We start from the raw sequence: 16039 nt of genomic DNA on the forward strand, positions 1-16039 counted from the left end.
CCACATGGATACTTAGGTGAGTAGGCCTGCGGTGATTAGTGAAGCCCAACCCACCACACTCCTCTCGTCAATCACCGCCACTTCCCCTTACAGGAAGGTTAATGGGAAATTATGGATCGGCAGCAAATGTTGGTCTTGCTAGTGATTCTCCCACCCCATGAAAGAATGATCTATTATATATGAGTGTGAATTATGTTATTTTAACTTGTTTAAAAAGTATGACTGAATTTAGATGTGTTTTTCCGTAAGGCACAAAAACGAGTAGAGATCATTGGCAACAATATTTTTTACCAAAGGGACAACGCATGCACAATAAGTGTTTATGTATTGATATAAATTGTTTCCTTTATTTTTGGAAGTTAAACAGGGGAAAGGGGGAGACAGGAGTGGGGGTGAGGAGAGTCAGGCGGAGAAAGGCCTTCTCTCTCCGCATTTAGCTGCCTGACATGTTGAGTATCTCCAGCATTTTCAGTGTTTATCACTAGTATGCTAGCTGATACAAGGAACTACAAGCAAAAGACAAGTGTCATTCCACCTGACCAGTGCCCAAAGGCTGTGGCAGTGTTGGCTTCTGCATGGGGAAGAAGAAACTATTGGAAATATAATGAAATAAATGTTGTGAATTTTAATATCAACTTGTACAAAATAGGATCAATTACCAAACTGAAACACTGAAATGTACAGATTTATGCACTCAGAATGTATATTTTAATATATTCTAGTTATTTGTTACAGAGGCCACACCAGAACATCAATAAGATTTGGTTGAATATCTTTCAGGATAGCAGATTATTTAAAACAAAACTGTGTTCCAGAAACCATAATAGAGCACTTTACCTCATGTTACTTTAAGCAACACTCAATTCTACTTTATGGGACTTGAATCAGCACGAACAAGTATTCACCTGACAACAATGCTAGAAGTTGTTTGAGAAGCCAGTAAGATTGGTATTGTAGGAGGATGTGATCAAATGGGTTGAAGGGCATACCCAACAAAAAAGTTGTGGCATTGTAACAATTTTGATTTATTATAGTTTAACACAAGTGTCCCACACAGCATTAACTGTTTATATTCAAAATTCAAAATATACCACACGAGTAGCCCAACAGCTATGAACACTACTTATCTGCACTTCAATACTGAAACTTTCCGAAAATGATAAGCAGGTTAATGCTGAAAAATAGTAAATATTTTGGCTGGAGATCCGGAGGAAACCCACGTTCATGTACACTATGATGCCCATAAAAAATAGAAGACTGTAGGCAAACTGAAGTTCATTGATAAATAAATAAAACCAGTGAATAATTAATGTGAAGCTAATTAACAGTTTGTAGCCTAATAACCAATTTTTTGACATTGGTGTGTAGTATATGTGGATGCAAATAAGATTAAAATAAATATGGCAAGCATTTGAATGTACATTAGAGACGATACTCAATAGTTATCAGGAAATTAATGAATTCATGTATATTCACAAGCAGAATACTTGACTTGGAGTCATAGAATACCTACAATGCAAATGGAGGCCATTCGGCCCATCAAGTCTGCACCGACTCTCTGAAAGAGCACCCTACCCAGACCGACTCCTCCACTTCATCCCCGTAACCCCACCTCACCTGACACTAAGGGGCATTTAGCATGGAAAATCTACCTAACCTGCACAGCTTTTGACTGAGGGAGGTAACCCACGCTGACACGGGGAGAAAGTGCAAACTCCACACAGTCACCCAAGGCCGGTATTGAACCCAGGTCCCTGGTGTTGTGAGGCAGCAGTGCTAACTACTGTGCCACCATGCCACGGTAATAACAGACCCGAATAAATAGTTCTTCATATTTTCAAACCACACATTTAAAATATATATTTTAACTTAGATATTGCTGGAGATGAATGGAAGTATGATGTGTGCTCCAATATTTTTAATAGTTATCCACAGCTTTTAGGTTTCTCCAGTGGTATTTCATTACTGTAATTCCAAACAGAGCTGCTTTTAAAGCTGGATACAGTTAGAATTTTGGGGGGATTTTGGCCAAAATAGAATTCATATTTTGCTTAGAAATACTACTTGGAACATCTCCGAACCAATATGGTTCATTCATTTATCAGATTAACTCAGTGAGGCAAGCAGTAATTTTGTGGACTTAAAATCAAATTTTTATCTGTCCTGATGTTATTGGTACACATAATATTTTGATGTTGAGAGTTTTAAAGATATACAAGGGATATCAAGTGTTATATGCTTGCTCATGACTCTTCCCATTACGTGAGTCTGAGTGAAATGATTATGCAATATAAATCTTTTTATTGCCACAAACATCACTATATTATTTCATCCCGCTCACAGGTTGTAAATAGGTTTGCACACAAATATGATATGCTGTCAGCCAACATGTCTTTGGGTTATGATTTTTATGCCGCCTTTCTGCACATTCTGTTGTTCATTAGAGTCGCTCCCCATACCCACAGCCATTCAGGCATGTACTGGGCAAATAAAAACTGCAAAAGAAAGAAAAAGAAAAATCACAAGAATAATTTTACACAAAAGACCTTTTTAAATTCATACAATAGATTCCTTTCATTTAAACATGTTCTGTACTTATCAAAACAACTTAACAGCCTAATAAAGTTAGCTGTGTTCATTAAACTGATTCCCAAGTGCAAATGTTAAGATCATTAAGGAAAACTGGAGTCAATGGGAATCAAAGGGAAAACCTTCCACTGATTAGAGTCATATCTGGCCCAAAGGAAGTGTTGGAGGTCAATCATCTCAGTTCCAAGAAATCGCTACAAAGTTTTTCAGGATAGTGTATTGAGCCGAACCATCTTCAGCTACTTCATTAATGACCTTCCTTCCATCACCATGAGGTTAGCATTGCTGCCTCATAGCGTTAGGATCCCGGTTTGACTCTCGACTTGGGCAAATGTGTGGAGTTTGCACGTTCACCCTATGTCTCTGTGGTTTTCCTCCAAGGGGCTCCAGTTTCCTCACACAGTCTAAAGATGTGCAGATTAGGTGGATTGACCATGATCTATGCGTGGGGTCACAGGGATAGGGCAAGGGAGTGGGCCTAGGTAATGTGCTCTTTCAAAGGGTTGGTGCAGACTTTCTAGGCTGAAGGGCCTCTTTCTGCACTGTAGGGATTCTATGGATTCTATAAGGTTAGAAGTGGGGATGTTCACTGATGATTGCACAATGTTCAGCACATTTTGCGAATCCTCAGATACTGAAGCAGCCCACGTCTAAATGTAGCAACCTCTGGACAATATTCAGGTTTGCGCTTACAATGGCAAGTACTGTTTGTACCATATAAGTGCCAAGCAGTTATCATCTATAACAAAAGAGGATCTAATCATCACCCCTTGAAATTCAGTGACATTACCATCGCTGAATCCCCATGATCAATATCCTGGAGGTTGCTATAGAAACTGAACTGTATATAAATACTGTGCCTACAAGAGCAGATCAAGGGCTAGGAAACCTGAGACAAGTTACTCACTTGCTGACTCCCAAAAATAAGTCAGGGTGTGATGGAATACTCCCTACTTGCCTAGATGAGTGCACTCCAAAAAAAATTAAGATAATCGAGGACAAAGTAGCCTGCATGCTTCCTTCCATAAACATTCACTGCCTCCACCACCGATAAACAGTAACAGCACAAGGCTGGGTCATTGCCTATGTGGAGTCTGCACGTTCTCCCCGTGTCTGCGTGGGTTTCCTCTGGGTGCTCCGGTTTCCTCCCACAGTCCAAAGATTTGTACCATCCACAAGGTGCACTGCAGAATCTCACCCAGACTTCTCAGGTAGCACCTTCCAAGCCCACAACCACTACCACCCAAAGGGACAATGGCAGCAGATACTTGGGAACACCACCACCTGGAGGTTGCCCTCCAAACCACTCACTATCCTGACTTGAAAATATATTCCCGTTCCTTCACTGTTGCCGGGTTTAAATCCTAGAGGTCCCTCCCTAACAACACAGTGGGTGTACCCAGACAACATGGACTGCAGCAGTTGAAGACAGCTCATCACCACCTTCTCAAGTGGAATTATGGGTGAGCAATAAATTCTGGCCTAGCCAGGGATGCCCACATCCCATAAATGAATTTTAAAAATAATCCAGTGTCCCAGGTATATCCTTTTCCTCCTTCTTGGTTTTCTGCCATTCACCCTTCATCACATCACGTCAGCACATGCCGATTCAATAATTTTGGCTTTTTCTAATGGTACACAACAAAATACACTTTTTCTGTATCATTGCCAGCATTTCTTGATTTTTTTTTTCTTTTCTATTTTACTTTCTCCATGCTTCTCTAAGCTATTTTGAAGCCTGTCCTCCTGTTTCGGCATCACTCTCCATACCAAGCCATTCAATTCCCTATTCTACAATAGGAATTCTACAATTCCCTACACAATTGGCCACTCAATATCCTCTTCCTGATATTAAATGCAACATTTCCCATGGTAATCTTAGCTCGCACCACGGGCAGCACGGTAGCACAGTGGTTAGCACAGTTGCTTCACAGCTCAAGGGTCCGATTCCCGGCTTGGGTCACTGCCTATGTGAAGTCTGCTCATTCTCCCCGTGTCTGCGTGGGTTTCCTCCGGGTGCTCCAGTTTCCTCCCACAGTCCAAAGATGTGCATGCTAGGTGGATTGGTTATGCCAATTTGTCCTTAGTGTACAAAATGTGGGGTTACGGGGATAGGGTGGGGTTGTGGGGATAGGGTGGAGGTGTGGACTTAGATTGGGTGCTTTTTCCAAGGGCTGGTGCAGACACGATGGGCTGAATGACCTCCTTCTACACTGTAAATTCTATAATTCTATGATTCTACCTTCTTGGCTCATCTGTCATTGCTAGTTTTCATACTTCCCAGGTACTTAAATGATCTCATCTGATCAAACCACTCATTCTTACATCCCCAATCCTAGAAACTTTTATTACTTGGGTCTTACACACTTTTTTCGGTCAGAATCTATCTCCTCTCTCTCCCCTCCGTTCCCCCCCTCCCCCGGCCTCTGTCGTAAAAGGGGGGAGGGACTTACCTCTGCACCGCAGTTACTCCACGACGACACTGCGGAGACTTACTTCGCTGCTCCTGTCTCTCCAGTTTGAGTGAGGAAGGTTGGGTGAGACAGGGGCTTCGGAATCTTAGTGAAGCTAAGTCCGCCGAGAGTGGCAATCCAATGGAGATCGCTACTCTGAGGAAGTTACGGGCCATAGTCATAAGAAACCACTGCACTGGATGTAAAAGATCCATGGCACTTTCAAAAAAAATCAGAATTCTCCCATGTACTGGCCAACATTTATCCATCAACCAATATGACTAAAATATGTTCTTTTAACTTATTTTTCTTTGTGGCACTTTGCAATTCAACACATCCCTACATTGACTACGCTGGTGACTATGCTCGTAATAAACTGCATTAGCTGTGAAAAATTTCAGGATGCTCTGAAGTTGTGAAAGGCACTTTATAAATTTAAGTCCTTCAATGTCATTTTTGGATCTCAACAATTCCAACAAGCTGCATTATAATCACCTGTATTGAATGCATCCAATAACCAGAAGTCCTGTGGGAAATTCCAAGGGTAGAAATTGCATGGCGTGCATAAACATTAGCTGATGGTGCTATCCAGGAGTAGATGCACAATCCATCGCTGTGTGCGGTTGAGTTTTTTACATAAAACGGCAACAAGCTTTGAACAAAGATTCCTTTAGATGCATATTCAAAATGCAAAGCTCTACTAAAATGGTCCAAATAAGTCTGAAAAACAATAAAGCTATATCTCAAAATGCATAATTTATGAAAACTGATTCAGACTAATTCTGAATTAACAGAGCACAAAATTAACTGTTTGTCATTAAAAGTCAAGATGATAGCCCTAGAATTAATAAAAATATCATTATATACAGCAGTTTATTGTTCCAGTGTTCCTTGTGAGAAATACTGCCAACAGAAAGTTAACAGTCAACAAAGCTCTTTTGAATTCTGCTAATTCCGCAGGCAAGCCTTCCCCCACCCATCCCTGCTTTTGCGATGTTTGTCATGTACTTGCACCAGGTTCCTTGCTATCCTCAATGTAGGATAATCATAAAGATATCTTTTTTAAATAGGAAGGAATTTGCAATCAACATTCGTCCTGATTAAAAACATAAGGTTCTAGTGAGTGAAAAACCTAAATATCTCATCAATGACCATTTAAAGCATTCCTTGTGCAAAATCCCAATCTAAATAAATAATTGTGCCTCATGGGTATCATTATACTAATAATAATCATTATTAATCTCATGTATTTGGAGAGTAAACTTTTAGATATAACATCCAGAGTTAAAAATTTCAGAAGAGTTGTTGACATAGTAGTTTTGAGAAGCTTTCTGAAGCGTCTTGCTATAATATCCTCCCCTGTGGGCACACTGTTATAGAGCATACTATAATTGCAGAAATCATTAGAGATACCTGAGCGCTTGAATATGTGGCCATCTGTGGTGTGGGTTTACAACAAGATCCTGAGGAAATGTTAACAATAGCTCCCTTCTTCCTCTGTATCATTTTGGGTAACAAAATATGGATCATCATGTTGGTTGCAGCGATATTTAGATTTATAAAATCCCAGAGTTTGTCCTCCGATATGTTTAAGAAAAACTGTGGGTGCTCATGAGGCACATCCACACTATTCACTAGGATGCCTATTTCTTTATCCTTCACAGCTTCTCGGATTGGTTGGTATATCTCTCGTCCTTTGGTAAAATCAGCTTCTATTATGATGGTTTCAATGTTAAACATCTCTGAAATGGCTGTGGCTGTAGCTTCCAGCTTGCTTCGGTCATGGCTAATGAGAATCAGATTAATGCCTTGGCTAGCCAACTCCTCAGCATAGGCCTTGCCAATCCCATCTGCTCCACCTAAGGAAACAATGATAAAGCTGTTACTATCAGAATGAATTTAGGTACCATTCCATGGAGGCTGACGGAAAGATTTAACTCAGTCCTACACATTAACACACAAACAGAAAAGTATAAATATTATTCTAAAACCTTTTCACAACATTAATTTAAAATGTCGAGAGACTACCCAGATTTAAACTATGGCTTGAAGCTTCATTCAATACAATGAATGTCAACACTTCTTTTGAACAGCGATTTCTTCAAGATGAGCATAAACACTGGACTCTACAAAAGCAGAGTAGAGATTAAAATATTCAAGAAATGTTTCCAATTTCTGTTGTTCTGTGGCGGACACATTTACCTGCCACTTCAACGACAGTGGTTGTTATTGATTCAGAAGCATTCAATTATTCAAAATATTATGCTTTAAATTATTCAAAACATTGCTGGTATATACTTTGTGTGGACTGTCAAATAGAACAAAATCAATTCACAATTTTTTAAAAATTCATTTACGGGATGTGGGCATCACTGGTTAGGCCAGCATGTATTGCCCATCCCTAGTTGTCCTTCAGAAAGTGGTGATGAGTTGCCTTCTTGAACCACTGCAGTCCATGAGGACTGGCTGTAAATTCTGGGTATTTACAGCCAGATCCTGTCAGTAGAGTCCGCTCCATTGGATGAGGTAAAGAATGAAATAGGGGGGGGAATTGGGTCTTATTATGGATGATGAGGTGGGGAGCGAGGCCCTTCACAGGGTAAACTCCACATTCTCTTGTGTTCGGCTTAGTCTGATCCAATTTAAGGTAGTACACAGGGCTCATTTGGCAAAGGCAAGGATGGCACTTATTTTCTCTGGGATGGAGAACAGGTGTGAATGTTGCTCTTGAGGGCCGGTTAACTACACGCGTTTGTTCTGGTCTTGTCCCAAGTTGGTGAGATTCTGGATCTCTTTCTTCAGCACCATGTCAGAGATTCTTAATGTTGATCTGGGGGCCATGCCAGTTGGTGACCATTTTCAGGGTATCAGACTTGCCAGTGCTGCAAACAGGGGTGAAGGCAGATCCTTGCCTTCGCCACCTCTATAGCCCAGAGACGAGTTCTACTTGGATGGAGATCTTCCGCTCTGCACATTGCCTCAGCTTAGTTGGGTGACCTCATGTCATTCTTGCACGACTTGGAGAAGGTCATGTACACCATTAGGGGGTCGGTGGAAGAGTTCTAACCAAGATGGCAGCCATTCATTTCCTTTTTTAAAGACAGTAAGAAGTCTTACAACACCAGGTTAAAGTCCAACAGGTTTGTTTCAAACACGAGCTTTCGGAGCACGGCTCCTTCTTCAGGTCACCTGAAGAAGGAGCCGTGCTCCGAAAGCTCGTGTTTGAAACAAACCTGTTGGACTTTAACCTGGTGTTGTAAGACTTCTACTGTGCTCACCCCAGTCCAACGCCGGCATCTCCACATCATGGCTTTTTTAAAGAGTTAGTCATGGTCAGTTAAAGAGTTTGGTTTAACGTTGGGGGCTTAAGTTAGTGAGTGTTCTTGATAGTGTTCTGTTTGCATTGTAACCTGTATTAACTGTTTCATATTATTGTGTTTATAATGAAAAATATAAATTTGTGTCTCAGTCTTGAACAGATCTAATGACCCAGCCTGCACAGACCTCTGCGGTAAATAATTCCACAGGTTCACGATCCTCCTCATCTCTGTCTTAAATGGACGTCACCTTACTGTATGATTATGCCCTCTGGTCCTAGACTTTCCCACAAGTGGAATCAACATCCCAGCACCTGCCCTGAGAAGCCCCGAGAATCCTTTCTGTCTCAATAAGGTCACCTCTCCTTCATCGAAACTCAATTGAGTACAGGCCCAACCGGCTACGCATCTCCTCTTAAGAAAATACCTCCATAGCTGGGATCAGCCTGGTGAATCTTCTCTGGACTGCCTCTAATGCCAGTATGTCTTTCTTTAGATAAGGGAGCAAAACTGTTCACAATAACTAATGCCTTGTATAGGTCTCACAAGACTTCCCTACTTTTGTTTATTCCCTTTGAAATAAAGGCCGACATTTCATTTGCCTTCCCTCTGGCCTGCTGAACTTGCATACTAGGTTTTTGTGATTTAGGTAAGAGGGCCCTCAAAGCCCTCTGCCTTTCGACAGTCTTTCTCCATTTAAATAATATTCAGCTCCATCATTCTTCCTACCAAGGGCTGCTGCATTCTCGATGGGCCGAATGGCCTCCTTCTGCCAAGTACATTCTATGATACCAAAGTATGATACCTGTTCATATCCCTCTTGTGATATCAAGTAAGGAGTTAATCTCATTACTAGGGATTGCTGATCACATTCCTGAAGGACAATGAGCTCACTGGAAATAAACTGAAAGATGTGGGGCGGGATTCTCCCCCCTCCAACCGCCTGGTTGGAGAATCGCCGGGGCGTGGCGCGAATCATGCCACGCCGCCCCGACCCCCGCCGCGATTCTCCCACCCCCTCTCCCCCCCGCGAAACAAGCGGCGCGCGAATCGCACCGGGACACGCGGAGAATCGGCGCAAACGGCGGGCGACGATTCTCCGGCCCGAATGGGCCGATGAGCCGCGTGTAAATGGCCTGGTCCTGCCGACGCGTCCACACCTGGTCACTGCCGGCGGGTACTCATCGCGAAGGCTTGAGGGGCGGCCTGTGGGGGGGGTCTCCGTTCCCGGGGGGGCCTCCGATGGGGTCTGGCCCGCGATCGGGGCTCACCAATCGGCGGGCCAGCCTCTCCCCCCGGCCTACTTCCTGGCGCGACCGGCCCCAGAACCCCGGTGCCATGTTGGTGAGGGGCCGGAGCGCTCCGCGAGGTTACCGTGTATGCGACAATTGGCACCGGAGCCACTGCGCATGTCATCGTTGGCGCGGTGCAACTGCACATGCGCGGATCCCGCGGCGCCCAGTTCGCGCCGGGATCTGCGGCTGGAGTGTCACAAACCACTCCAGCGCCGTGCTGGCCCCCTGTAGAGGCCAGAATTCATAGATTTTTTTTTTACATAGATTTTGCAGTGCAGAAGGAGGCCATTCAGCCCATCGAGTCTGCACCGGCTCTTGGATAGAGCACCCTACCCAAGGTCAACTCCTCCACCCTATCCCCATAACTCAGTAACCCCACCCAATACTAAGGGCAATTTTGGACACTAAGGGCAATTTATCATGGCCAATCCACCTAACCTGCACATCTTTGGACTGTGGGAGGAAACCGGAGCACCCGGAGGAAACCCACGCACACACGGGGAGGATGTGCAGACTCCGCACAGACAGTGACCCAAGCCGGAATCGACCCTGGAGCTGTGAAGCGATTGTGCTATCCATAATGCGACCGTGCTGCCCTTCGATGTGGGAGCAGCCTGTTCACACCGTCGTAAAACGCGATGGCGTTTGCGACGGCGTGGATACTCTGCCTCCATTTCGGAGAATCCCTCACGTGGTACTTCCTGGAGTATTGTACAGTTTAGGCCTACACTCTCTAGAATTTAGAAGAATGAGGGGAGCTCAAATTGAGGTGCACAAGATGGTAAAAGGTATGGATAAAGTAGACGTGGAGCGGATGCTTCATCTTGCGGGGCATTCTAGAACGCGAGGTCTTAGGATAAGAGGTAGCAAATTGCAAACGGAGTTGAGGAGAAACTACATCTCCCAAAGGGTTATGAATCTGTGAAATTCGTTAACCCAGATTGCGGTGGATGCTGGGACAGTGAGTAAATTTAAGGAGAAGTTAGATAGATTTTTAATTGGTAATGGGTTGAAGGGTTATGGAGAACAGGCAGGACGATGAAGTTAAGGCCAGGATGAGATCAGCCATGATAAAATGGCGGAGCAGACTCGATGCCCAAATTCTGTTCCTATATCTTATCAACTTACAACCAATACCACAACAGAATTTATTACATTTAGAAACGGAGATATCCCTACCAGGAGATGGACCCATTTGGGTGGATTCTGCACCTCTCACCACTGGTAGTGAGGTTCCCAATGCAGCACAGAATCGAGCGTCAGGCTAAGAACGCCAATCCCATTTCAATGCTCTGGACCCCACCAACGGCGACAGCAGCTGCTTTCAACGCTTCTGTCTGAGGCAGCAGGTGTAAGGGACTGGTATGTTAAAAAGCAATGATTTTTCAGGGCAGCACGGTGGCGCAGTGGATAGCCCTGCAGCCTCATGGCGCCGAGGTCCCAGGTTCGATCCCGGCTCCGGCTCACTGTCCGTGTGGAGTTTGCACATTCTCCCCGTGTTTGTGTGGGTTTCGCCCCCACTACCCAAATATGTGCAGTGTAGGTTGATTGGCGATGCTAAATTGCCCTTTAATTGGGAAAATGAATTGGGTACTCTAAATTTATTTTTAAAAAGCAATGATTTTTCACTATTTCTGCCTGGAACGCACTTTTTAGCTTCCAGGCAGGGGTAACTGACGCGAGGGAGAGATCTCTGATGGGGAGTGGTTCAGGTCACCTACATGCCTGCTTGCTGTTGGGGGAAGCGGTGACACGTAATTCCCATGGTGATGGGTGGTAATGGAGGCTCCTACTTGTGGGGGGAGGGGGGCCAGCCACTGTATCAGGCCACCTGCTCAAAGTGGCAAGCTGATAACGGAATTCCAAACGGAATTCCATGAACTCCCGGCATGCATAAAATATCATGGTAAGAAGTCTTACAACACCAGGTTAAAGTCCAACAGGTTTGTTTCAAATCACTAGCTTTCGGAGCACTGCTCCTTCCTGAGGTGAATGAAGAGGTATGTTCCAGAAACATATATACAGACAAAGTCAAAGATGCCAGACAATGCTTTGAATGCAATTCAAAATATCATGGAAAGGCAGAACCGCTCCTGGGCCTGCTCCGAGCGCCAGTGCAGACAGGAGAGACTCCAACAGAAGAACTCTTCCCAAATGTGTACAACAGGACAGCAGACAAGAGCCGCTAACTATCGGCAATTCAGCAGGATAGGCCCAGGCAATGAATTGATTAACAGTACAAAACTACCAATTGGGAAAGAAACAGGGAAAGAGAGAGAGTGAGGGAGAGCGAACACGAGACCGGGACCAACCCTCCAGAAAACAGCCCAAATTTGAGACTTCGCAAAGGAGTAGACCCCTGCAGCAGGCCGCCCCTGTAAAACGTGTGAACAACACAAGAGCAGACAGGTAACATCACATACACACAAGAGAATAGTTTTAATTTATGTAACTGTGATATTAATTAATAAGTTGCTTTTAGTACAATAAAGCATTGTGATTGTTCAAACTAAAATTTATGTCTCGGAGTTGTCGCTCAATGCCACTGACAAGCGGGTGAGATGTTGTTCTGGACCCAGGTAAACTGGCAGAACTGGCAGCCCAGATGGGACTCGGCTGTCATACTTCTCGCAAAAGGTTCCGTCAAGTCATAAGTTGAACTTAACTGATCAGTGAATGATATTGAGTAGCAAGCTATGAGAAATGGCCACAAATTCAAAACCAGAATGTGGAAATAACAGGACAGTGGGTGAGAGATTGTAAAGCCCCGAGGCGATCCGCAAGGTCTCCCTCGAGGGAACAAGTCTCCGGATGCGATACGGGAATGAAACTGATATGGAGGGTGTAACCCACCTTAAGGCAGCGGGAAACAAAGGAAATCTGTATCCAGTGCACGATTCATAACAGCTTGGATTTACAGAGGGTTAAAGCAGCATAAAGAGTGACGGGGACAGGCCTCGATTGAACAGATGTGAATTGTGAATTGAAATCTTTTGGCCAACCAGTGGTTATCTGTGGGGTTGGAGGCCGCTCTATTAAATTTTTATGGGACACTGGAGGCTCGAAGACAATCTTAAACTCTAGTCAACAATACAACTCAGATTGGCAAACCACCCAATCATTTCAAGCAGATTTACAGGATATTCACAAACCAGTATTATCACTCAATCATTAACTTTCCGTGTGGAAAATTGTGAATTCCAACTTACGGTAGAATGATGGGGTGTGGATTAATTTGTTCTTAACCTAGGACAAAAGTTTGGCACAACATTGTTGGCCGAAAGGCCTATTCTCTGCTGTATTTTTCTATATATACACGTGTTCTCGTAGATTCGGAGAGGGATAATTTGAACATTTTAGAACAAAATGCTATGAGGAAGTAAGGCTTTTGTGGGACACAGTTAACCACTGTATCTGGCATTACCCTGATAGGGCAGCACGGTAGCATTGTGGATAGCACAATGACTTCACAGCTCCAGGGTCCCAGGTTCTATTCCGGCTTCGGTCACTGTCTGTGCGGAGTCTGCACATCCTCCCCGTGTGTGCGTGGGTTTCCTCCGGGTGCTCCGGTTTCCTCCCACAGTCCAAAGATGTGCAGGTTAGGTGGATTGGCTATGATAAATTGCCCTTAGTGTCCAAAATTGCCCTTAGTGTTGGGTGGGGTTACTGGGTTATTGGGATAGGGGGAGGTGTTGACCTTGGGTAGGGTGCTCTTTCCAAGAGCCGGTGCAGACTCGATGGGCCAAATGGCCTCCTTCTGCACTGTAAATTCTATGATAAAGAACAGGAACAGAACCATTGCTCCTGACCTTGGGGGAGGTTATGCAGAATAAATTTGTTAGGGGAATTTGAAGCTAGGTGGGAATTCAAAGCTTGGGGGGAGGAGGTGCTTCTTATCCCTGGTAAATGACTGGTAAGTAGTTTTTCTTTTTCTTTTCATTGGTATATTTATTTTTTTCTTCGTTTTTTTTTGGAATTGTAGTTCTATAAGTTAACCGAATGTTTAAGACATGGCATGAGAACCCAGACCCATGCTCCTCATGTGCAATGTGGGAGCTCAGGGACACGTCCACTGTCCCTGGCTCCTTCATGTGCAAGAAGTGTGTTCAGTTGCAGCTCCTGTTAGACTGCTTGACGGCTCTGGAGCTGCGAATGGACTCACTCTGGAGCATCCGTGATGCTGAGGACGACGTGGATTGCACGTTTAGCGAGTTGGTCACACCGCAGGTGAAAGTTACTGAGGGAGATAGAAAATAGGTGACCAAAAAACAGAGCAAGAATAGGAAGGCAGTGCAGGTGTCCCTTGCGGTCATCTCCCTGCAAAATAGATATACCGTTTTGGATACTGTTGACGGAGATGGCTCACCAGGGGAAGGCAGCAACAGCCAAGTTCATGGCACCGTGGCTGGCTCTGCTGCGCAGCTGGGCAGGAAGAAGAATGGCAGGGCTATAGCGATAGGGGACTCAATCGTAAGGGGAATAGACAGGCGGTTCTGCGGACGCAACTGAGACTCCAGGATGGTATGTTGCCACCCTGGTGCAAGGGCCAAGGATGTCTCGGAGCGGCTGCAGGACATTTGTGGGGGGGGGGGGGGATGGTGAACAGCCAGCTGTCGTGGTGTACATTGGCACTAACGATATAGGTAAAAAACGGGATGAGGTCCTACAAGCTGAATTCAGGGAGTTAGGAGTTAAACTAAAAGTAGGACCTCAAAGGTAGTAATCTCAGGATTGGTACCTGTGCCACGAGCCTGTGAGAGTGGGAATTTCAGGATAGATAGGATGAATGCGTGGCTCGAGAGATGGTGCAAGAGGGAGGGATTCAAATTCCTGGGGCAGTGGAACCGATTCTGGGGGAGGTGGGACCAGTACAAACCGGACGGTCTGCACCTGGGCAGGACTGGAACCGATGTCCTGGGGGGGGTTTAAAATAAAGTGGCAGAGGGATGGGAACCAATGCAGGAAGTCGGAAGGTAGTAAAACAGGGACAGAAACAAAAGGCAGTAAGGGGGAAAGTGTAAGGCAGAGAAGCAATAGTCAAAAATCAAAAAGGGCAACAGTACAAGGTACAGTGACTGAGGGGATCTCAGTGAATAGGCCCAATAATACTAAAAGGAATAAAACGGGAAGTAAAAACCTAAATGGTAAGTGATGCGGCAGGTTGTTACATGAAGATATGGGTTCAACGACAAAGAAAATTAGGAGAAAAGTTAAGAGAAAATATATCTGAGGAGAGGTTACTGATTGAGGTATTAAGATTCAAAACAGAGGTATAAAAGCCAACATAAGTGTACTTTACCTGAATGCTCGTAGTATTCGGAATAAGGTAAATGAGTTGATGGAACAAATCATCGTGAATGACTATGATTTAGTGGCCATGACTGAAACATGGTTAAATTATGGTCAAGTCTGGGAGTTAAATATCCGAGGGTAACAAACTGTTCGGAAGGACAGAATGGATGGTAAGGGAGGTGGTGTAGCTCTGTTATTTAAGGATGACATCCGGGCAATAGTAAGGGATGACATCAGTGCTATGGAGGATAAGGTTGAATCCATTTGGGTGGAAACCAGGAATAGTAAGGCGAAAAAGTCACTGACAGGAGTAGTCTATAGGCCACCAAATAGTAATATTATGGTGGGGCAGGCAATAAACAAATAAATAACTGATGTAGAAATGGTACAGCAGTTATCATGGGGGATTTTAATCTACATGTCGATTGGTTTAACCAGGTCGGTCAAGGCAGCCTTGAGGAGGAGTTTATAGAATGTATCCGCGATAGTTTCCTAGAACAGTATGTAATGGAACCTACGAGGGAACCAGCGGTCCTAGATCTGGTCCTGTGTAATGAGACAGGATTGATTCATGATCTCATAGTTAGGGATCCTCTGGGAAGGAGCGATCACAATATGCTGGAATTTAAAATATAGATGGAGGGTGAGAAGGTAAAATCAAACACTAGTGTTTTGTGCTTAAACAAAGGAGATTACAATGGGATGAGAGAAGAACTAGCTAAGGTAGACTGGGAGCAAAGACTTTATGGTGAAACAGTTGAGGAACAGTGGAGAACCTTCCAAGCGATTTTTCACAGTGCTCAGCAAAGGTTTATACCAACAAAAAGGAAGGACGGTAGAAAGAGGGAAAATCGACCATGGATATCTAAGGAAATAAGGGAGAGTATGAAATTGAAGGAAAAAGCATACAAAGTGGCAAAGATTAGTGGGAGACTAGAGGACTGGGAAATCTTTAGGGGGCAACAGAAAGCTGCTTAAAAAAGCTAGAAAGAAGAGTAAGAGAGAATATGAGAGTAAACGTGCTCAGAATATAAAAACAGATAGTAAAAGTTTCTACAAATATATAAAACAAAAAAAAAGAGTGGCTAAGGTA

General features: G+C 44.1%; 1 protein-coding gene across 1 annotated transcript in view; it reads right to left on the reverse strand.

The window, feature by feature from the left end:
- Positions 1-2280: 2280 nt before the first annotated feature.
- hsdl1 (hydroxysteroid dehydrogenase like 1) overlaps positions 2281-16039 on the reverse strand; it is a 28245-nt gene continuing 14486 nt past the window's right edge. The window contains exons 3-5 of the mRNA XM_038799704.1: positions 6456-6901; positions 5538-5762; positions 2281-2495 (exon numbers count right to left, since the gene is read on the reverse strand). Of these exons, the coding sequence (XP_038655632.1) occupies positions 2409-2495; positions 5538-5762; positions 6456-6901 (758 nt within the window). The 3' untranslated portion in view covers positions 2281-2408. The remainder of the gene's footprint in view (positions 2496-5537; positions 5763-6455; positions 6902-16039) is intronic.

The sequence above is a fragment of the Scyliorhinus canicula genome, chromosome 6, assembly GCF_902713615.1.
Source record: "Scyliorhinus canicula chromosome 6, sScyCan1.1, whole genome shotgun sequence".
NCBI lineage: Eukaryota > Metazoa > Chordata > Chondrichthyes > Carcharhiniformes > Scyliorhinidae > Scyliorhinus > Scyliorhinus canicula.